This window comes from Epargyreus clarus, unplaced genomic scaffold (assembly GCF_041222505.1).
Source record: "Epargyreus clarus isolate Ecla_fem2 unplaced genomic scaffold, WU_Ecla_fem_2.2 ptg000015l, whole genome shotgun sequence".
NCBI lineage: Eukaryota > Metazoa > Arthropoda > Insecta > Lepidoptera > Hesperiidae > Epargyreus > Epargyreus clarus.
In genome coordinates this window covers 14,927,263-14,950,852 of record NW_027332223.1, presented here as the reverse complement: position 1 = coordinate 14,950,852, position 23,590 = coordinate 14,927,263, and the positions used below count along the sequence as shown (strand labels likewise).

The window sequence follows — 23,590 nt, the reverse complement described above, 5'->3', positions numbered from 1 at the left end:
TAGGTCTTGCTTTGTTGGTCAATTTCCTTCGACGTAACGGTGGTTAAGCGTCGACCACATCGTACCATTCGGCCCCGACATTCCCCATTCGGGTCCATTCGTCTCGGCGTCGCGTTCCCGACGACTTTGATTAATCGGCCCATCGGCAGCCAAGAGGATTGGCTAATGAAATTACCCCGTGTATTCTGCTCCGCCGCTAACGATGCCAAATCGATTCTCCAACAACACACGTTCGATTAGCTTCTCGATTCAACCCTCAGATATATTACAGCTTTATTGACTACGACTTTTATAAATCTTCATTGTTATAATTCGATACTGTTTTACTATTTGTTCTTGCTTTAGGAGATCAGCTACTTTATAGCAAAACAATATTTCTTACATGCTTACTTGTCGTGCCTTTAGATGAACATTTGCAAAAGAATTAAACTTTAAATAAACCAGTACTCTAGAAACACGTTTATAAAGCAGGAATACATAGACCATATATTCAAGCGCTGCTTCTATTCCGTACAATAAGTTTAAAAAATCGATTAACGTCTCCGCAATAAGTCCCGAACTTTTAAACCCGTCTCGCTCCAGTTCCTCTGAAACCGCGCCAAAAGCACGTGAAAATAGCGATATCGTACTCGTACATTTAAGCAAATGTTTAACAGTAATATCCTTTATAAAATGTTATGTTATTATCGTTTATTTCATTTTATTGTAGTTGGCTACCGCCATTTAAAATTCAAGATCGCAATCTTTATTCGATTTCACCGAAAATTTTCTTAACGAATGTTTTTGTTCAGAATGTCTTCAAAACTACTAAAAGTCCCTCATTTTTGCATCAATGTACGAGTAATTTACATATTTTAACACCAAATATATTCTGTTACTTATAAAAAAAATTGCCAAGTTACAAGAGAAATCTAATGAAAATTCGTCTGTGGACATTTGCGTCAACGGAAGAGTTCAACGCATCGCCGGGATTGAAGAAGAGCTCTTTTGTGCCTTTTGAAGGACCATATGGTGTGACACTCATAAAATAGTATGAAAAATTAAAGACTGACAAATTGCTCGATCGAATAATAAAAGTCGTACGCATATATCTGCTGAAATCCGGACATAAAGCAATAATACGTCGATATTTCAACGTCGGATGCAAACAAACTGCATCTACAAAACGACATATCGTGACGGCGTTGCGAACAGCTTATCCGTATTCCATCGATCCAGCGTGTTTCACCAATTAATTCGGTCGTTTTCATTGGCACATAAATCTACACTTTACAACCTCGTGTACTCGAAGCTTTACGAGTTACGACCCGCGAAATCCGCTTCCCTAAGTAGATGAATATCTGTTAAAACGCGAAGTGTATTTTTAAACATTTGCTATGTTTGAACGGGCGGCACTCCATCATTCATGTACGCTGTTAACATTCCCGGCTAAAGCTGTATAACGTTTAAGATTTAAAACTCTTTAGCGAGAAGTTGGCTCGGGTATGTTTAAGCGAACCGGAGTTACAGGCGTTTCGTGAAATACTGAACTGCGAATTCTAGCTACACTTATGCATTTTCTTGGTCCCAACTCCGTGGAATAAAAAAAAGAATGTACAGTATTGTGTTTGCTCAGAATTATTGAATTCGCACTTGCTCGGTTCGCACCATTGTAAAGTAAAAGAACGATATCCTTTGTTCATAATGCATTAAGAATACTTTCTCGTATTTCATAGAACGGCTTGTATCCAATGTTACTTTTTCATTTTATTTTATAGAATAAAATGGTGCCAAAAATGTGCGGTGATTCTGACGGAACTTCTAAAGAAATCTTCACTCTAAGTTCTTTTCAAAGTTTTTGTCAGGGCCGGGGGTTGAAACACGAAGTTTCGTAACACGCGGAGAATCGATAGAAACCTAATCAGATATTTACTAACCATTACTAACCATTTACTAGACCGAAAATATAACACATGTACGTAATTCAGATATCTAGTGGAGTCGGGGGAAAGGCAATTATCTATTTCTGCCGGAAGTCGGAATTATCAGTAATCAATCGGACAAAAGAAGGGAACGAACGAAGTTATTTCTCGGAGTCGGCAATTTATCACTTGAATCATTTGTTTCGCGAGTTGTCAGCCAGCATTGTTTACTGGGCTGAAGAATGCTCAGATGGATATGATTAAAGAGCGGGGTCGGAGTGTGTCGGTTTCGGTAGGGTCTTAATGGCTTTGAGATGTCGCGGGCTTACGGCACACTTATAGCAATCACAATCGCCTTTTGCTTGTTCTCGCTTTTCTTTTGTTTTGCACTCTATGATTAAGATTATAGCCGTTTAGTGACATGTGACTAATCGACCTTTTATGATCTTTACATTTATGCTAGATATTTAATAATATCACAAGGTTAAATTTTATCTTATTAATTGATGTCCCTCGTTAACACTCTAATCTCTTGAATTTTTAAATAGATTCCGCACATGTCTTATTTCAATAAAAAATATTTCATAGATCTAGTCCGAATTTGAATAACATAATATGAACTACCGACGGCACATTTTTAAGAGCTAAACAAAATATCATTGAAATATATTGAAAGTTTATAAAACGAAATGAAACGTGCTTTATATTATAATGTATAATTTAATTAAGTCTCGAAAGGCTTGCTTAAGGTTTCAGTTTACGAAATGATACGTTTTAATTTAAACGCGAAACGCCGCTAAAAGTTATTACTTAGTAGCATAAAGGAAATTTGCTAGGTATACGCATTTTATGAACACTAAAGCGGGCGGTAAGGCTGTCGAAACATATTACTTATTCTCATAAAACATTTTAAAGGTATGAAACAAGGCTATTGCCGAGTAATATCGTCTTCATGATCTATATTTCGGTTAGATAATATAATTACTTTTGTAATAGTTTTCAATATGTATTTGTGAAACAATGTAGTTATAATTCTCGTTATTTAAAAACCGTTTGATAATGATGTGATATAATCTAAAATTTGCGGAATAAATTATTGCAGATGGCATTTTTCTCTCTTTTTATAAAATTGAGGTAACAAACAAGGCAGTCCTTGATAATGTTGGAACCCTTCGTGTTAAAACTTACAAATCAAATATTAGTAGTTACTAATATTTGATTAAAATTGTTTTTCAGCCTTATAAAAGGAGTTCCTTTTATAAGACTGAAAAACAATGTTAAAATATCAACTGAAATCATTACGTAATGTTAAAAATATTATCATGGATTTCTACATCAATTCTCATTTACACCCGTCAAAAGCATGGAGTGGCGGGGTATTGTCCAAATTATTCATGACATTTCAAGAGGGTATTTAAAATCCCGTCCCATGGGTACAGAGTGGCGTTAACGACTGAAAAGGGTTAAGATACTTCCGTTTTGCGACATTGTCCCCATTCTCCCCTTGAACAAAGTTTTTTATGGAACTGGAGCAGCAAACGATCAGGCTAAGTAATGGTACAGAAACAATCAAACATGTGCTATCTTCCAAAGTTAAAATGCGCACCGCACCTATTTCTGCCTCATAACAGCAGTGTTAAGCGCTGCTATGATCTGGTTTGATGGGTGTAGTAAGAGAGACATACTTTTCCGAGGCATTCTAGCTTAGTCCCCAAGGATAGCGGCGCATCTGTGGCCAGCCTCAGGTCATATTTAATCCTATCTGGAGTTGATTACAGTCGTCCATGGGCGGCAGCAATCACTTACCATCAGGTGGACTGCATGCTCGTCTGCTACTCCTATATTATAAAAAAAGCATTATTTACGTGCATCTTCCTTAAAGCACTCCTTAAACTAGAACAAAACGCATGCCACTCTTGCAATGGGACAGGCGTAAGCTATGATGTCTCCGATGGAACCTCAAAAGCTTGTAACATCTTCAGAGATGGTAATTTTATAAAATTTAAACGTCGAATTGAACTTAAAATGAAAAAGCTCTTCCGTTTTACAAAAAGCTAAGTGCAGTCCATCGTTTACAAGTATTACTGACTTAAGTACGTCGTAAGCTTTTAAGCTTATAATTTCTGTTGAAAGTTTTACTTCGGGAAATTGTTTGTGTTCGTTTTTTAACTTTCGTATTTTCGCAATAATATGTTTATGTTTTGGAATAAATATTATTTCGCCAATAAAACAATCATTTTCGTAAAAGGAAATGACTAGTAATCGGCTGTACCTTATGTTCTTATACTTTGCTTTATTCAAACGGATTGCTCAAGGAATCCTGGACCATACGACACCACCGTGTGTAAAAGGTATAAATTTGCACACGTATAGAGTTTCTTACCCCGCTTCTTCTCCATAGGGAAACGCCTTCTTCTTCTTAATTATCAAAAAGACTTCAATATGAATCTATTTGAATTTTAATTTTTTTTCGCGATCGTTGTCAAGTAACGGATGTAAGTTAACTGCAACTCTTCTTACGTTTCACTGCTTGGCAGAATCCTGCTCCAGTGCGGATTAACGTAAAGTGTGACCTTAATTGCATTTAATCCTTTTACCATTTACGTAATTGAAGCGTTAATATTATGAAATGTTTCGATAGTAATCAGCGCGTCTGTTTAATTGCAGTTATTACCGTTTTCACTCGGAATTATTAATGAAATTGAAACTTACTTTATTAGCTCACACGGCTCTTATAAAGAATGAATAATGAAGCTTGCCACGTATTTCTACGTAATTTTAAGCAAAATCAGATTATGTTTGTAGTAATTTACGTGGACGACAGAAAATTGGGTCCAGCCTTTTCTGAAATTTGTTCATGAAAATGTTAATTGTAGTACAATTAGTTATGATTTATTTTATAACGTCAAAGTACTGAATGAGCGTTGAGTCCATCTGATATGTTGCGTTGATTTATAATAATTATATATTGTATGCTATGTTTATAATCAATTAACTCGCACATGGACGACACATATGATTATCTTTGTTAATATTTGTTTTTCAATTAATGCCAGTTTTTAATTTCAAGTAATCGACAAGTTATGAAAATATATAAAATTTGGATTTACTATAAAATAAATATTTAACAGAACGTAGGTGTACGTGTTAATTAAATTTTCGTATATGATTTTAACTGAAATTGTAAATTTGATAATTATAAAAGGGAACACTACCAGCAGAATTGCATTGACGCACTGCGCTATCGCAAACACAGCTGGAAAATACATCTCAAAAATAGAAAAGCATTTTAATAACTTAACACTAGTAAGTCTACGTAAATAAAACAAGCATATAAGCTTGCAAACACAGAAGTCACGGGCGGAGCTCATAAATCATCGCATCTAGGGGATATTCACTGAATACGTGCGTCCGTAAAAATGAATATTATGTTGGTTTATTGTCCTGTCCGTGAGAATTCAAAGGAAAACACGTCCATAACACTAGTACTTAAAGTCGAGAACGCGTGACGAGAGCGCGCCACCGCCCGTGCATTCCTAAAGGCCGATAGAGCACTTGATTCTTTTTGCTCGCGATCACGACACCGGTAACGACTTCCTCGCAAACGTGCCTCGAAATGCAACGATTCTGAAACATGCGCGAATAACCCTCCGTGTCGCTTAGTCACACCCTTCCTTTGTCATTCGCAGATACGAGCAAAACGCACGCCGATTGTTCCAATACAAACGGAAATATTGCCGCCCCGGTGAAAAATGAATATTTTTCCAGCCGAGCGTCCCCGTGTCGGCCCCCGAGAATTCTGACGCAATAAAAAACACAGCAATTTACCGAGGAGAATTCTAGAACGATCGGTCGGAAAATTCTCAAATTTCTAACGGACTTCGGCGGACTAAAGTCGTTTAGAGCGCCGACCTGTCCGCGGGACGGTTTCCGTGAAAAATTACCGAGCGAATGAAGGCGAGCTAAGCGGCGCTTTTAGCCCAGTTTCGGAACGAGCGGAGTCACGGCACGACCTGGCGATTTCCTCGACCGCCGTTCAATTTACCGGAACGCATCTGCCGGCTAAATAGCTCGGTCCGTGCCTCCGTCGAAACGGCTCCTAATAAACGGCGAACATAAAGCGAGATGTCACCTACATCCGTTCAATTTAAAAATAAGATAAACGTGCCGCACCTGCGCCACCGACTGGATACGGCTTCAAAAAGTCCTGGTTGGTTTGATCAAAGAATAATTGTCCGGAGTGGGCTCTACAATTGGAGTGGTTTTATTATGCGCGAGTGGAGGCGAGCAATTTGGCGGTCTGACCGCAAGAGCCGTGCATGTTTATTAGAGACATGGACCTCGCCGGGTCCCCGATTTGCATAACGGTCTCGTCGTAATTAGAAACCATCTCGGCCGTCCCTCCTTTGTCGCGTCAAGACCGGGGGTGACGTCAAACACCTTCTATTTACCCGCTCGGAGGCTAAGCTGTATAATCCGAATTAGAACAAAACGTGCAACGTTCCTGTTAAGCGGTGTACGATGGACGGCCGAGTGTAATTGCATTTAGTTGAATGCCAGCGACGATAAATTGTATACGTTCATTGTTCATTTTGTACAGGTTGTTTCACAGCGGCGCCGAATTATTTTTACACGGAATTTAAATTTATAATCCATAAAATATCAGTTAGTGGTTTCAAAAGAATTTATAAGATAATTCAAAATATTTTTGGACGAAAGTGTGTGTCAAAGTTTTCGAAGTTATATGGCTATGTGCATTGTAATGTGCGTATCTAATAGAATTCTTCACTAAAGCCTGTACGGCGCACACCTGAGAATTCTTAAAAGACGTTCTTAAGGTTGTGTGAAATCCATCAGTTCACACTTGTCCCGCGTAGTGGACTATAGCCTAATCCAGAGATCCATGCTCGGTAGTGGGTGGTTCAAAACAAGACACTGAAGTCTATCTCGCTAACTAAATCTCTTACTACTCCTACGGCACTAAAAAGAAGAGAGTAGTCCTATAATAGAACTTCTATTAATCGTATACAATTCAGCTTCAATGCATAATACAAACGAATTTATCACTACACGTGGTACCTACAACGTCGTACCCACAACTATCTATGCTAACTGTAATTAACATCAGAACTGTAACGAGGAAACTGCAATAATTTCACCGCATACGAGAGACAAGGACATTTCCAATTTAACCACATTATTATGAAATTACTCGAACATTATATTATATCTTTGGGAATATCGACAATTGCCTTCGGGCGACTGCGCTAGACCTGCGTCGAAATCGATTCTGAGTATCACTTAATATTGTGTCAGTTGCATAATAATATGCCTAACTTAAATGAGAACCACAGGCTTGTGTTCTTCATTGTTCACGAATAAATTGAGCGATTTTACTGTGTATTCCGTGACAAGCAAGATCGCAAGGTAAATTACAATCGGGAAATTATGATTCGTAGTATCGTATCAAATCGCATAGATCTGTATTAGGAAGTGAGACAAAAATGGTTTAACGACGTACTATTAATTTACAATGAAATTAATGGTAACATAGTTATATAATGAGCATTAATATATTTTCCGTAAACCTTTAGTATATTTTTGTACAAAATGAATAATTCATTATTTTATGTCACACAAAAATAAATTACGATGATTTTCATTATGACAAGTTCTACAAAAGACCTCTTACTAGTTCTGAAGTAAAATATGTGATACGTACACCTTATTTTGTTACGAATGTTTTTCTTAAGAATGTTATGAAATCGGGCTGTAATTCTCAATACCTACGAAAAAATATCACATGTGTCGTTTTAAGCGACATTTTGTGTATAAGTGCCTACCTACGTGAGTAAACTTAACATTTTTCTAGGCATCACTATTCTAGGTACCTTATAATAGACGGTTAGGCTTTCGAGAATGAAGTAAGCGTTTGTAATTTTTCTTACATTTTGTCAAGAAAATATACGCGATATAAAATATGCTATATCCTTTGTCGTGGATATCATGGGAAAACACAATAATGAGTTTTGAAACACTCAAACCAATAACACTCAAACACAATAATGAGTTTTGAAACCACTTTACGAGGGGGAAACCTTCAAAAGGTACCCGACGACGTGGGAGCGAAGCCGGGTTATGTGGGATTTTTACCGCACTAAACCCTCTAGCCCCCCCTCGGTGGCCGGCATCAACGCTTGTTGGAGAACTCTGGGATCTTCGGCGAAACACAACCGCAGTCCTCCAAGTAGTCCTTCGAGTTCCCACTCTTACCGCTCCCAACCACGGAAGCCCCCTTTTAGTCGCCTCTTACGACAGGCAGGGAATAATGAAGCCCTATTCTAGTCCCGGAACTACAGGGACAAATTAGATATTTATCTAGTAAGTGGTACTCATGTTTGAGTATGCTTTACCAATTCACATCACATTTATTCAATTGTGTTATGAGTATTAAAACATTAATTAATCAGACATCTATACAAGATGTCATCTGTTATTCCACGTAAAATGCTAGTCAACGGTCCTATAGGTAGGACATTTACAGCGGCTGAAGCCCGATGAATGCGCAGTAATCTGCGAGCCGGCAGATTGAGGCTTTATTCCGCTTGTCAACGTGTACTTCATTAAGTACACTCGTATTAGTATCGGTTTTGGTATTACGTGGCGTAGTTTTTATATGCTCCATTTTTAATGCTCTTATGTTGTTGGCTTAATCAAAAAAGTCATTAACTGCAGTAAGGTTAAGCCGTAATTATTATGAATATTGATAAGTTTGATAAAAATAAACCATATTAAAGATACAATTAATACAATTGATAAAACAAATAAATGTTTTAACGAATTTTTGGAAAAAACAAAGGGAATTGATTGATAGTGTCATATAAAAATCATTATACTTTCGCCATGACAGGATAAACAGGTATACAGCAATGAAAGAACAAAAGCTAAAACCTTTAATCGAAACTTCATAATCAAAACGCGACCGCTTGTTTGTAATGAAACCAATCGCAATGAGAGCCTTTTGACACCCTTTGTGCTATGTCCGGAGGATTACAAGCATAGGAGGATAAGATTGCTAGCACTTTTCGCACTTTTTCGGCTTCAAAACGTGCAAAACTCTTTAATAATTCGCCAAGTTCCTACGAGTCGAACTCGCACATGGAGGCTTATAAATTTTATTAAAATGACTATATTAAAATATGTTTAATTACTCTTATTTCTATTTATTATAATAGCAGTTATAGTAATCAACGCATTGCAAAAATATCTACTGTCTTCCTAGTACGGTTGATAAGATCGAAAAATGCCGAAAAATACCGGTTTGTTGTATGGAGACCCCCTTTAATATTCAACTTAATTTTATTTTTAGTATTCTTTGTTATGACGGCCACCGTTATACATCCTCTGTAAAAAAATCAAGTGTCTATCTATTATGGTTCCGGAGATAGAGCTCTGTGACAGGTGGACAGACACCGACGTCTTAGTAATAGGGTTCCGTGATTACCCTTCAGCACGGAACCCGAAAAATTAAATTCATTCACGCTTAATTCGCATTCATTTATTCACGCTTTACACAAATAAACGCCACTTAGAATTTATTTCATAAATGTTTAGTAGCTACTATGTTATGTGATCATGACCGTGGACATCTACTATTTTCAAATAAGACTCAAATCTTACCTGTGGTTGGACACAGAAGAGTTGTAATCAGGACTAAGAACGCGTGTGTTAATGTAGCATACCATTGAGAAGAGAACACAACCATATATATTTATTTTAATCATATTTACAGCTAACATTACAGGTTTATCAGGTTAGGGTAAGAACGAATAATTGCATTACATTAATAAGTTTAGTAAGTATAATAGTAATTTTCAGATTAATTGGTAAATTTACAATCAAGTAGGTACGTTGTTACTTACATCAGTCATAATTAATTATAATTTAATACTGATATAAGGTACAGATAGACATAGAGGTGGCAGACATCTGTCATCAACAGAGAAATTTCTCATAGACGCCACGCATGGCTATAAGTAAGTTACCGCGCTAACAAAAGATCTACCTCCCACGACCATGAGAAGAGGGTAATTTCAGCCTTTCTAAATGTGTACAGGATATCAGAAATCTAGCCGTCCACTAAATTATCAGCATATTTTCCGCTCGGCGACACAATCGATTAACCAGATAGCAACGCGCTCAGAACGAAAGATATTTTTATATTGAAATATGAGCGGCCGATGCGCTCTGGTGTGGACCCGATAAGGACCCTAAGGGCTCGGCTTTGTGAGCGGCTCACCAGCCCTTGGTAGATTAGTTTTAATTTAGTATATTAGGATGACATTCTATGGAAAATAAAATGCCTCTATTAAAATTGTTAGGCGTTTAAAAGTCAAAATTATATTTTATGTATTTAAATTAAATATTTTATGTATTTAAATTCTCTACCAGTCAACCCACCAAGGGTTGACTGGTAGAGAATGCCATCAGGCATTAAGTTTGCCCTGTTGTACCTTAACCGTGTGTTTGTGTTACAATAAATATATAAATAAATAAATAAATAAATAATGTATACAAATAACAATAATTTCATAATTGGACAATATACGGGTATTGTATTGTGAAAAGCCAACTTAAATATTCGTCAAATTAATGTAACGTTATATCGTACGATGCAGTTTCCTAAAGAATTTTGTGTATATTATATCAACCTTCCATTGGATCATGGTTCAGTTCCCTAAACGCAGGTACTTTTGCAAAGAACAGGAATTTACAATACAAATGGATTTTAAATTGCTTTTATTTGTTTTTTGTGTTACGATAGGTTGTGCTGCACTTATATAACGTTACTTTTATTAGTTTTATTTTTAAAAATAACAATATATTTGCTACTATATAACATTGAAAACTGTTGCTTCGAGATAAGTGAGTAAGGACCCTAAGGATAAATTGATGGGACACTTTAGGCTCTCAAGGTCGAGATGCTATAAAACCCGAACACAGAATTAATTTCGGTTTAGTAAATTTATTGGGTCTTTTATCCGAAATATTAAAATTGATTTAATGGCGTTATAAGGTAAGGATATTGGAAGAGTATGAATACTTATCAAGAAGACAAGATATTTATATGGTGATGGAATTTTCCGGGATTCGACTGTAACGGCACTACCAACAAGTTACTTCTGCTTAATTTATTAATCGAAGGTAGTAGAACCCTTTGTGATTCGAATCCGACGGCACCACCGCTACACTGCTGTGTTCTGATTTGAATGGTGTGGGAACCTACTTGTCAGAGGCGTTCCAACTTAGTCCTCAGGGATAGCGGCGCATCTGTCTGGGGTTGATTACAGATGTCTATGGGCGGTAGTAGCCACTCACCATCAGATGGACTATAATATGCTCGTTTGCTTCTCCTATGTTATAAAAAAATAGTGCACATTGTAATTATTGGAACATCCGGTAGGTCAGGATACTGCTACTGACATAGAAAAACATTCCTTCAAGCATTTGATTTTTAAGAACTATATAATTGTATAACAAAGCTCTACACGAAATACATGAGAGCAGACCTTTAGTCATTACCGTAGGTAGGCTACAAAGATAATGACGCTGGGCCGATATCCTTATTTACTGCAAATTGCGCGCCCCCACATATGATCAGAGCGTCGGATCGTTGGGATAGATTAAATTCGTCTTATTTATCATACCTACTTATTTTTCGGAGATCCGGGTTCAAATACGAGATTATGCTTTTTTGGATTATGTACGTATTAGGAAAAATGAAGCGCAAAGCCTAAAGATTGTGTAAATTGTAACCGATCTAAAAAGTTTAGTTACGACTGGCGCGGTTGGAGTTGGATAGGTACCCGTTAGTAGTTAATCCTTGAGCCGTATGGGTGGTGTAAAAACGGTAACAGGGTATAGAACACGAAAGAGTTGCAGCCGAGGACTTAGTGTCTTTAATCTCATTTGTCTAAACAACGTTTAATATTGCTGTTGATAACACCAAGTATGTAATACGAGTAGAACTTCCTTTTTACGGAAGTCGTTGTGATGGTGATTCTATCACCTCCTAAGGTAACGGTAACATATTTAAGGGTACGTTTTCATTACAATACTTTTTTAATTATATTATGTTAATAAGAGTCTATTTAATTGCTGATGAGTAGCAATCTAGCGGGAGATTATATAAAAAATTAGGAGGATATTATATTGTTTAGAGAATAAGATGTTTTAGAGATAAATGTATCAGACAAAATAAATAATAGAGTTGTTATTAAATATTTTATTATATAAAATAGTATTTCAGGAATACACATATAACTTATTTTATCGCTGAATTACAAATACAAAATACGGTGACATTTCAAAACATTAGCACATTTTATCCTTTAAGCATTCCTACTGTAATTTACGAAGCAATTCCATTAAAAACCGCAGAAATACAAAGTTTTTGAAACTCCATTACATTGTTAACGGAGTTACTTAGTAAAATTGTTCCGTAGCTCTTTGTTGTGTAGTGAGACAACTTCAATAAAACAAGTATTGCTATGAAAAACCCATAACTCTTCTTATGTTATGGTTACGAAGTGGTACTTATAGAATAGAATAGGTAACTGTAATGGCTTAACTTTAATGTTTTGTGCTGGTTAATTATTATAACTATGTTTCCCCGCGTACTTGCTGGCAGTCAGAGGTCAATGATAATAGTTGTTTTTATCTATACCTCGTGAACAGTACCCTTTTCAGGATATTTCAAATTAATCACTTTGCTGGTAAAGGCGTAAAGCATAGTAAAAGCAAGTCAATTTCGGATTTATAGTATTACTTAGGATGTTACATGAAAATGTTTCTGACTTTCTATATAATGTACACATTGTAGTCTACATAAAACTATTCGTCTCAACGTATAAATATTCAGATCTTTGTTTACAATTACAATGATTACACAAGATTTTCCTTACAAAGTGGAAGAGACTGGCGCATCTGTGACTGTGTTTCTATCCGTATGGATATAAATCTAAAAGTAACCCTTAAAAGTAAGGTATCTTAAGGGCTGCAAAATTCAAAGACGTATTTAAGGTTGGAAGCTCTGTACTTCTGTCTCGAAAGGAGTAGCGTCAAATATGTGACCGAAAGAAGAATTTCTAGTAGAAAATAATTTGCTTTTGAACTAAAAACCCCACTCTAATAGAACTGCACACAAACAAACCGATACTCCTGATACACCGTAGAACTCGATCAATCCTTTAAATAAAATCCTAAAAGTTGAATAGTTCAAAAGATTGAAAAGACCATCCAGTTAATTATGACATCTTTGTTCCAGGATCCATTGAGACAGAACCGGGATACGCTCGCTAGACTGACGGTGAGTGATCGTCAATACGTAAACACCACTAACTGCGCTAATTAAAACTGGCGGGGATCAAGTGCCACTGGGTTCAACCCGCGAACACTCCTGCGTATAAAATGTCTGGAGTTTACCATTCAGGTTTTAAAAATGTTGTTTGATAATTTTTTGTGAAATAGTAGCAGTGTTTTAAGCGCTGTTTGTGCTGATTTGGGGTTATAGAGACATGTAGCATCTTAGATCTCAGAGGTAACGACTCATCAGTGGCCGACCCATCTAGATTTGATTACAGATGTCTATGGGGGGACTAATCGTTTACATGAATTACTTGTTTCCTACTTCTGTGTCATAAAAAGACATTAAAATGACATTTAAAAGAACTACTATAGAGTTCACCTATTAGAAGTTGGTGATTCTTAAGTTGTTCGTCTCAAATAACTTCTGAGTGCTGAGTAAAAGAAGCATCGCAGCCATTATTAGGTATCTCGATGATTCTTAGATAAGTTATATGTGTTAAAGTATTTGTATTCAAAATTTATTATTTTTCACTTATTTTGTGTTACTTGATTTAACTTTTCAATGTACCTCAACAACTTTAAAAAAAAAACACTGTATATGATGTACCATAAAATCATATTCTTACCTTGTATTTTTTTTTATTTTGCCGCTTATTTTTAAAATCCCTTTATTACATGGTGCCTACTGCATTATTGAAAGTTCATCCGTTATTCGAGTAAATTACATGAAGTCATGAAAAAATTCCAAGTATACGATGACAAAAAATTCTAAGTCTGTGAAGACAACAAAAAGTAATATAGTACTTTATGGCACTCTTCGCTTCATACCTTTTTATCGCAAAGTCCATTTTACAGCCACTCACAACCAAAACTCAGAAACATACTTCCGCTTAACGCATTACTGAAACTTCACTACAGCCATTTAATTCAGAATATCAGTCTGCACAGCGGGGTCCCTTCCGCTCGGTAAAAATACTAACGTTGCAGACTATCCATTCTTATTCGTTCTGTCTCACTCTTCTTTTTGTGTCTGCTGTACACATGTGTTTAAAAATTGTTCACTAAGCGCTTGTTTACTTAACGCCATTGAAGTGAGAGACTTTAGAGTTACGGTTAAAATGTATACGTAGGTTTCTTTATATAATTGGGGCGATGCGAAAATGTAATCCACATGAAATAGGATAGATCTATCTAGTATCTGAGGTTGTTCGTAGATACGTTTCTACACCCAAGGACCGTGATGGATTGCCATGTATGTGCTTATGCGTGGGTACATAATCACTCCTTGAAGTAACAAAATTGCGCTTAATCATTTAATTAGAAAAATAGGTGTAAGTTGTGCCTTTAAAAAACACATTTGTCACATTCGTCTGTGTACCTGTATAAAAACAATTACGAATAGGTATACTTATTTCCGCAAAATCCGAAAGTAATCGATAGAGAAATTTTCACTAAAATTGCACCAAAAAGTTGTGTTTAGGACTATATTTATATATTCCTTATCAGCTAGACCTTAAGAAAGCAACGAGTTAAGTTAGATTTCATATAAAGACCAAATATTTAATAAAAATCCGTCATTTTTATGAAATATTTGGATTCATACTCATATAAATCAATATTGTTTTTGTAGTTGAAAACCCTAACAAAACTCTTTAAAAGTATATATATGTGTGCACACTGCACATACTTCTGAACTAGCAAGTTGAATGCGTCTCGCAGAGGCAGTGCGTACGAGGCACTTGTCTCAACGCTAATTAGTTAGTTAGTGCCAGCGATATCAACGAGTGTTCGTATTGGTGTGTTCACCTATTCAATCGAATTCAACGATTTTCTGTCGCCCTTGTATGTACCCGTCAGATAGTGTGCTACCGGTTTATTTTTATTCTAAATTGGTAGTTTGATACTGATGGAACTATTGTCATATTTCTGCCTTGTGTCATAGCCGTTTTAAGATACCAAGATCCGGCGATGGGTGTGGACTGTGGTAAGCGAAAATTTCAATTCTGTTAGAGGTTGATTGCTTATGATATCGGTGGAAGTGACCACTTATAATACCCACCGACACCAGGACAGAAACCTTACTCCAAGTGACATACGCATTGCTACCCTCTGAGAACTAATAGGGACTTGTGAAGATCTTAACCGATCAACAAATTTAAGCGACGTCAAATGCGGTCGACAGTTGGATGGGTGACCAATAGTAACACAATTTCTTGCGCTTCGGAAATAACACTTTGCCGTCACTCCTGGTTGTTATAGCAAGACGTGAAACCTTGTCAGAGGCCATATGAACGATTACGAAACGTCTTCATTAAATTTTACTTTCAACCACCAATCTGCGCGATTGCATATTCCCAAAGTGGGATAAAGAAAGTCTTCAACCAAGCCTTAGCAATCTAGCCTATTAGAAACAATCAAGTGCCTATTCCAATTCGCATATACATAGTAGACACACATAACCCCTTATCTCCGTGGCATATAGGCACGTCTATCTCTCGAGTAGTCTGCCGCTTAATTACTCTATGCCACGTTAACGGGCAGACCGGTACGTGGCTTTAATTACTCTATGCATTTATGTATTATTGCCTGAATACGTATGTACATATGTTCATATACGTAGATTTATTAATGACTTTGGAATCTAGTAACATATATGATAGTGTTATGTAAAAGATGTTCCGTGTGGTGCAGTGGTGACCATAACGATGACACGTAGAAAGTGTCAGATTCGAACCTAACAAAGCAGAAATTCGAGTGATCATTTTAGATTTTTAGGTCTATCTTATTTTTAACATACTTATATTATTAGGTATTTCCGTCACGTGCAAATGAAATAAAAATGCATTTTTGGTATTTCCATATTGCCGTAGACATTAGCACATTATCTTAAAATTATGTACAGGCACTTGAATTTAATATCATTTTACAGATTAGGATTTTATACCCAGAAACATTTCAAAATCCATATACATATCTTTGCCATTTTCCATGTGTCATGTATTCTATAGACACACAGACAAGTCCACAAAAACCCAGACCCAATTCTAAATTCATCTAGATATTTCAAAAACGAATTGATTACAATGTGAATGATAACTGTGAATATTTTCACTTCCTATAAAACTAACAACAGTGGAATTGTCCAACCTACAAAGAACAACGGGCAGCATGATTTACAAACGCTCAATAATGGTGACCAACACAACGGCATACAGCCGTGACCACTCTGAAGCTGTGTTCATGGGGACGGGAATGGGAAAAAACTACTTAGGGTGCGTCCACACTCGGGTACTGTGTACAAATTCATTGACAAGGCGATGTTAGTCTATGAAATAGTACGCATAGAATCGGCATACCTCTTTAAATAGAATTAGGAATAGATTAGGCCGTAATCCACCGCGCTGCCCAAGAGCCTATTGGTAAACTTCAGACGCTTTTGTGAACTTAAAAAAAAACTGACATGTATATGATTTACTTTCAATCCTTACGTGACAATATCAATTATTATAGGTAAAATTTTTAGAGTTGTTAGGATATTATCATAGTATTTTCTTTTATAATAGACCCTAAAATACTGGTTTCAAATTCACGGTAATGTTATTGTTATTTGTATATGTTATTTACCTACTAATTTAAATGAAAATTAAAAACATAATTATATACATAATATAAAAGTGACATTGTGCATTACCTCTCGTTCCCCACGCAGTGCGGCGTCGCCCTATCCCGTTCGTAACAGAGTCAGTTTCGAATCACTTGCAACTCTTTTTACCGCACTTCGTTCTAATTGCGCCTCTATGTGGGTGTCCTCCGTAACGAACTTTGCAAATGGCCGCCATTTTAGATGGCTTTCAAAGAAATACTGACTGTTGGGTTCGGATTTTTTTGGAAACGTTTTGATATTTGTAAATCGCGACGTTACGTTTACTAACGTTTTCGTTTTCTGTTTTTGATATTGGTTGAAGAAATTTCTTTTGCAATGTTCTCTGACCATGAAAATAAAGAAATTAATTTATTAATTAATATTTTATGTGAATCGTACATCATTATGTAGATTTATACCTTTGTGTATGGGCAAGTAGTGTTTGAATGAAAATTTTACTATGTTTGTTAAAATGTAAGCTTAAACCATACAGGGTACTAGTATACTAGAAGGCCTTAAGTAAATAAAAATATATCGGTATTTTGTAAGACAAAGAAGTTCGACCTTAATTACTGAATTTAAGAATTACATACTTATGTATAATAAAAATACTAATATAGTATACAGAGCGTGTCAGAAATAAGTTTTTGATATTTAATTAATATTACAAATTAACTTGAAGATAAGAAGTTATAATCAATTCAGAAACAGTGAACAAATCCAGACACGGAATTAAAAGATCACTTAATTATCTCAAGCGCAAAACTCGTTTACTAAGGACTCAAAACTAAAATAAACAAAGTAGCTTAGCTTATTCCAAACGAAATCTGTTCCACCCGTGCCATTACGCTTAACTACGAGAAAACTAATTGAAGCTAGAGTTACGTTCCGAGCGAAATCGCAAATAAGGGGAGCGTAGGAAAATAAAAGAAAAAAAGTAAAAATTAACAACCGTCAGGGCAGACGGAATATTGGAGTAGAACAACTCATTACTCATAATTAGCCCGCGTAAACTTAATTTGCCCGGAGTTACAGCAAGAACTGCTTTTGCAATTCTCTTTTCATAGCTATTGAATGCGAGGATTGTTGACTTAAGATATAATGCTATGTTATTATAGGACGCGAGCTGAACCCGCCGGACGTTGTCCTGCCTTTATTACGTGACTATAATTAGATGTAAATATGTGAGACCGTCCTATAACGATTTTACCGAATTTTGAGGTCCGTAAACCAAGGGGCAACGAAGGAACGGATGCTCTAAATTATGTATTTTCCGAATAAAAAAAATCCAATAAAAAAGTAATATCGGTAAAATGCAACAAACATAGAAGTTGCTGACCCGCCGAAATTCGTCATTATAAAGTGTTATTGTAAAGGGCCTGGAGTAGTAGGTCCGTATGCCCTCCCCAAAATCCGGTCCTGCCTTGCTTCGGTTACCATCTGAATTTACTAGAAAAATGGTAGAAGATGCCGCCTGGCTCTTAGTACGCTCATTGCAAACCCATTTGACTTAAAACACAAAAAAGTAAAAATAAATAAAACCCAAATCACATTTCTTAATTTTATTACCACATTATAGCACTCTGGGATAATTGTATAATGCATAAACTCACTTAAAACCACTCACGAAGTTTCGCTTAATGTTCCGCGTAGCCTTGTATGTCCAGATGTTTCAAGTACTAGAAAACTAAGTACAGAATTATTTCAACAAAAGCACTAACGATGTCCAGCGGGAGCCATACGTTACTTACGTTAATAGCGACGGTCAGACAATCATAAGTAGGGAGTAGCATTCGTTCCCGAGGGAGTCTGGAACTGGGGCGAAACTGCCACCAAACTATTTAGCGGCTTTTGCTTCAACATTGAAGATGACGAAAACTTACAAATTTGTATGTGAAGTTGTCGTTGAGATGTTCCAAGAGTATAAAACATAATACAACGTGATACTGAAACACGTACGTCCTACCGTACCTAATTCAGAGGATGGAATTGAAGTGAAAAGCCGTCCATAAATTTATATTATTTCCGCTATTTCAAAATAATAGATATAAAATTTTATATCATGCTTACCATAACAAAAAGTATAATCATACTTAAACGTTAAACTTACGTAAGCATGATCTTAATTCTTACCCAAATTTTAACCGTGACGCAATAACTAATATAACATCCTAAATGTAAAGTTATGAAAAACATCGTTAAGCTATTTTTAGATCATTAGTCGCTACGAAATAAAGTGGTTTCAAAAGTATCTAAAAATATAAAAGAAAATCCCGTTCTACTTTAAAGTATAAACAAAAATAATTATAACGGAAGGAAGTTACAAATGGAAGCGTAATGAGATAAGAAAGAGTTTTATTAAAAGGACAGTTTAATTTTGAACAGACTTTGTTGCTTTAATGAATACCTACACTGAATAATTGAATTTACAGTATCTGTGAAGGACTCCTTACAATTTTAACAAATTAATCACCAAAGGTAAACATGTATGTAACGATAAAGCAAGTATTAACTGTGTTACAGTATCATGAACGTTCAGTATCAAACCTTGACACATTCATGAATAGCATAGATAACAAATGTTTATTATTTACATATAACATACACTATACCAGACATGTCTTAGATACTGCAGAAAATAGTAATTAAATCGTAATGCGAATAAGTGAGGACTAAGCTGGAATGCCCCGAAAGTTGACGTCTAAAAATTAGTATTTCATTTGACTGTACACGCAATATGAAATTGATAGGTCACTACAATATGAAATAGCATATTATAAGTCAATTGTCTACTAAAATCCTAAGCCTACGCCCTTAATGAATAGAGTCGACAAAGCTCGTCATATCCCGAGTGTTGAAACAACATTCACTAAATACCCTTATTCATCAGGACGGCCACTAACCACGTCTCACAACGCAGCTATCACCTAATTCCAGTCCTCCATACACCTCATTAGTGGCAGTCACGTTTCTTGTCACGTACGCGGCGAAAAATTCGATGGCGCCGGTTGATCAGCGCCCGACATGGACGAAGCGTTAATAGGTAACTAATGTGACAGCTAATTTCCTGAAAGAACCGCCCCACCTTCGGTTTTTATTGTCCCGATCCCGATTCTCGTCACGATCTCACCCCCGCCCCCTTCCGCTCCTGCATCAGGGGTGCAGTCATCAAGCCAGAAAACTTGCGAATTAAAACGTGCTTAGATTCTCTGCTCAAGTTGGAACGTAAAAGATTGTTTTTACTGTTCTGAGTTAATCCTATTCTCTTACTTTGACTTTATTTTCTGTTTTGATTTTAATATCTTAAAAAATTGCAAAATTAGTAAGTTCATCTTCTTATAAGCCAATATTTTAGGTGACATGCCAGCAATCTGGAATGTAAAATAGTGACTTAAAGTTACTCGTTTAATTAGTAATATTAATTATGTTCATGCATAATTCGTTTAATGTTTCGAAATACTATACAGTAATTGCTAAAGAAATAAACTTGTCATAAAACATTTTCTCAAACTGCTGTAAGCCAATTATTTGTTTCGCCTTACGAAGATAAAAGTAATCGGACTATGTTCAAAGAAAAATAATGAGCAACTTGTGCCAAAAAGAATATTTGATGCTTCATCGTTAAGATTGTTTTCATTGCTCATTCATAAACCGTTCAAATGATTAGATCGTTTTCTGCAAACAATATTCAAGTTCTTTTCATCTCCGAATTTTAATTTTGTTCAACAAAGTATACTAAGCATTGTTGGAATTTCATTATTTGAAATCGTCCTATCAGACTTCTACAAAGTTTATATTGATAAGAGCAACGTTAAGGGCTACGTACTAGACAAGTTTGGTATTGTCTCTAGATCTATGTAGATTAATTGTAATTGGAAAGCGATATAGTTTAGCTTCAAGATCGGCAACTAGGTCGAGTGCCCTAGATCTTGCAGGAAGATTTATTGGCCCTTAAGACTTGTTCTAATAAAGTTTACCCTGGATATATTAGGACCAACAAGCTAAATTCACTTGCTCTCCGTTGGGACGAGCCAGCCGAGCTAATTGGCAATAGATTGCAGCTTCATATGATTAACCAGTCAAGTAGAAATACGGTCAACCGCTCCGCTGGGTAAGAGGACGATTGCGTTGTAGGTTTAATATCTTTAAGCTTATTTTTCTAATTTTGATTTCCCTGTAGTAAAAAGTGCATTCAATGGCCATCTATCTCACCTATACGAGTCAAACAAATCTTCATAAAGATCATGCATACACCGCTGTTGTACTCATTTTATCAGGTAGATTTAGTTTGCAAATAAAGGAAACCAAAGATTTATGGAGCCAAATATATTCACTCCAATCTTAAAGAACATCTACAACATAAATCACCTGGTTTCGAAATAAATCTGTCCTTACGATCTTTATAAGCTAATCCAGCATCGATAAAAGCAAATTTTGATCTCGTCCATCAATAACCGTTGTGACAGCAATGCCGCCATTTTTCATTTTGGCCACAATGTTCAAAGTTGAATCGGAGCGACAATCGCGTAAGGGTCGCGCTTGAAACAAAAATGCTTCCTACCGAGCAATTCGAGTGGGTTTAGTCTGCGACCGCAAAAATATTACGGAGCCCTTACATCGCAATTTAGTAACAGGCGAACAACTTTGCGGCGAAACTAACGCCGCAATGGAACTGCAAGGTAAAATTTTGCAGTTCTAACGCGAGTTCTCGCGGAACGGCACTGTAGATCAACTTCCGAGCCATTTATTCACAAATCGAGTTATTGCACCTCTCGTAGATCGCTTTACACAGGTCATTTGTGGGAATTGCAAATATCTGAACGTTAGATAAAGAGATTTATGGCTCACTTTAACTTTTGCTTTTACGTGCGACGGGCGGTTCGGATAATTTCCCGACACGGCATTGACGTAGTACTGCTCATTCGAGTTACGTCTCGTGCTTAGCCATTTATATCGTCGAGGAAAACAGATCGACTTGTTAATGCAGCTATTGCATTATTCATCGGAGCCATTAAAACGAGAACTGGAAAATTCTTAATATCTATCTGTACTATATTAATATTTATACGACTGCCTACATTAAATGCGTATATTCTTATGTACGAGTAATACTTTCTGCTTAACTTTTCTCATCAAAATGAAGTTTTTTAGTAGTATTGCAATACAGATACGGAGCTACCCCTGAGGACTAATTTAAGACGCCTAATATACCTATATTAGGCGTCTTAAATTATTAGTATTATACCTAAATATGTCTTCCTTCCACACCCTTTAAAGCGGAAGTCAACATCACTAAACAGTTATTTTATAAGCAGAAACAGGTGTGACTATTAGGTCTACAGAGTCGAATCACAAAAGGTTATACCACCACTCGGTGAGGAGTGAAGTGAGAAGCGGTCCGCTAAAATCTTTGCCTTCTTACAGCATATAGGGTTAATATAAAACCTAGTATGCTTTATTACATACTCAACAATTAGGTCATAAACTAATTCTGTGTAATTTAAAACAATTTTCAACAACCGTGGTTAGCCGTAACAATATGTCAAAGCACGAAAATGAAGCGTTGTCAAGACTGAGCTCATAAAAGCAATTCAAAGCACTGACGATATTTGTCGACAAAGACGGGTTTTAACGTATTCGTCACGGTCGTGCACAAAACATGGCTCGGCAGAACACATGTCAAATAGAACTTCTGCAATTTTATTTTTGGAGCCGGTATCGCAAAGCGCCCGGAATTTTAGCACGGACACGCTGTTGTCAATTTCATGTGAAACAAATGTAGATTGGGATAAGGTATACATAACGGTTTAAAAAAACACTGTTAGTCTAGTAGTTTGAAATTCGTTGACTGATGTTTATGTTCTGCGGCTCGAATGATACTTATGATAAATCGAAGTCACATATAATAATTTGTTTTTAAAGGTGACTGTTTTATCGTGCCTGTAAATTCTGTAAAAATATTCACAAAATGTTTTCGAAAGTGAATTTTAATCTTGTAGGAACTATGACTTTTCTCACTCTGACAAGAGACCCGTACCAAGCTACAAAACAGAAATACTCGTAGTTTTACGACGACGGTAATGAAATGTGTTTTTTTTAATATCTACTTAAATACAGAAAATTGTATTTTTATATATAGATCAATAACTTCACAAGAAAATATAAATAAGTATGAAATAAATCTCGCGTAAAGTCACAAACGAAAGCTTGTATACAATAACAAGCGAGACGACCTCACGAAATTTGAAATCCCGCGTTCATCCGCAGTTATTCTGTCCGCATGCAGTAATTCAATTTGTATTTTAAACTCTTGTCCCATTACTGTGTCTGTTTGTGGAAATTTCACAAAGCAAATCGAGTTATAAGCAACGCCGCGCGTCCAAACTCAGTAAGCCGTTTATTTCGCTACGTACTGCTTTCGCATATGTTTTAATATGTCCAGCTAATAGTATTTTATTGTCGTGCTCTATACTGTTCTATAGTTATTGTTTTTTGTTGATTACGCCAGGAGTGTATGGATTTTGATGAATGTTTTTTGTTTTAAGTATTATTGTACCACTGCTGCCGTCTCCTTAAGGAAGGATTAAGGCCATAGTCCACCCCGCTGGCCATGTGCGAATTGATAGACATACCTACTACACATACTCAAAATCTCCCAATTATTGCAATTTACATTGTA

General features: G+C 36.2%; 1 protein-coding gene across 5 annotated transcripts in view; it reads left to right on the top strand.

Annotated features, from left to right (window-relative positions):
• LOC140748270 (uncharacterized) overlaps positions 1-23,590 on the top strand; it is a 344,103-nt gene that overhangs the window by 225,310 nt on the left and 95,203 nt on the right. For all 5 annotated transcript variants that reach the window (XM_073081057.1, XM_073081053.1, XM_073081054.1 and 2 more), the window contains one exon: positions 13,228-13,269. In XM_073081057.1, coding sequence (XP_072937158.1) covers positions 13,228-13,269 — 42 coding nt within the window. The remainder of the gene's footprint in view (positions 1-13,227; positions 13,270-23,590) is intronic.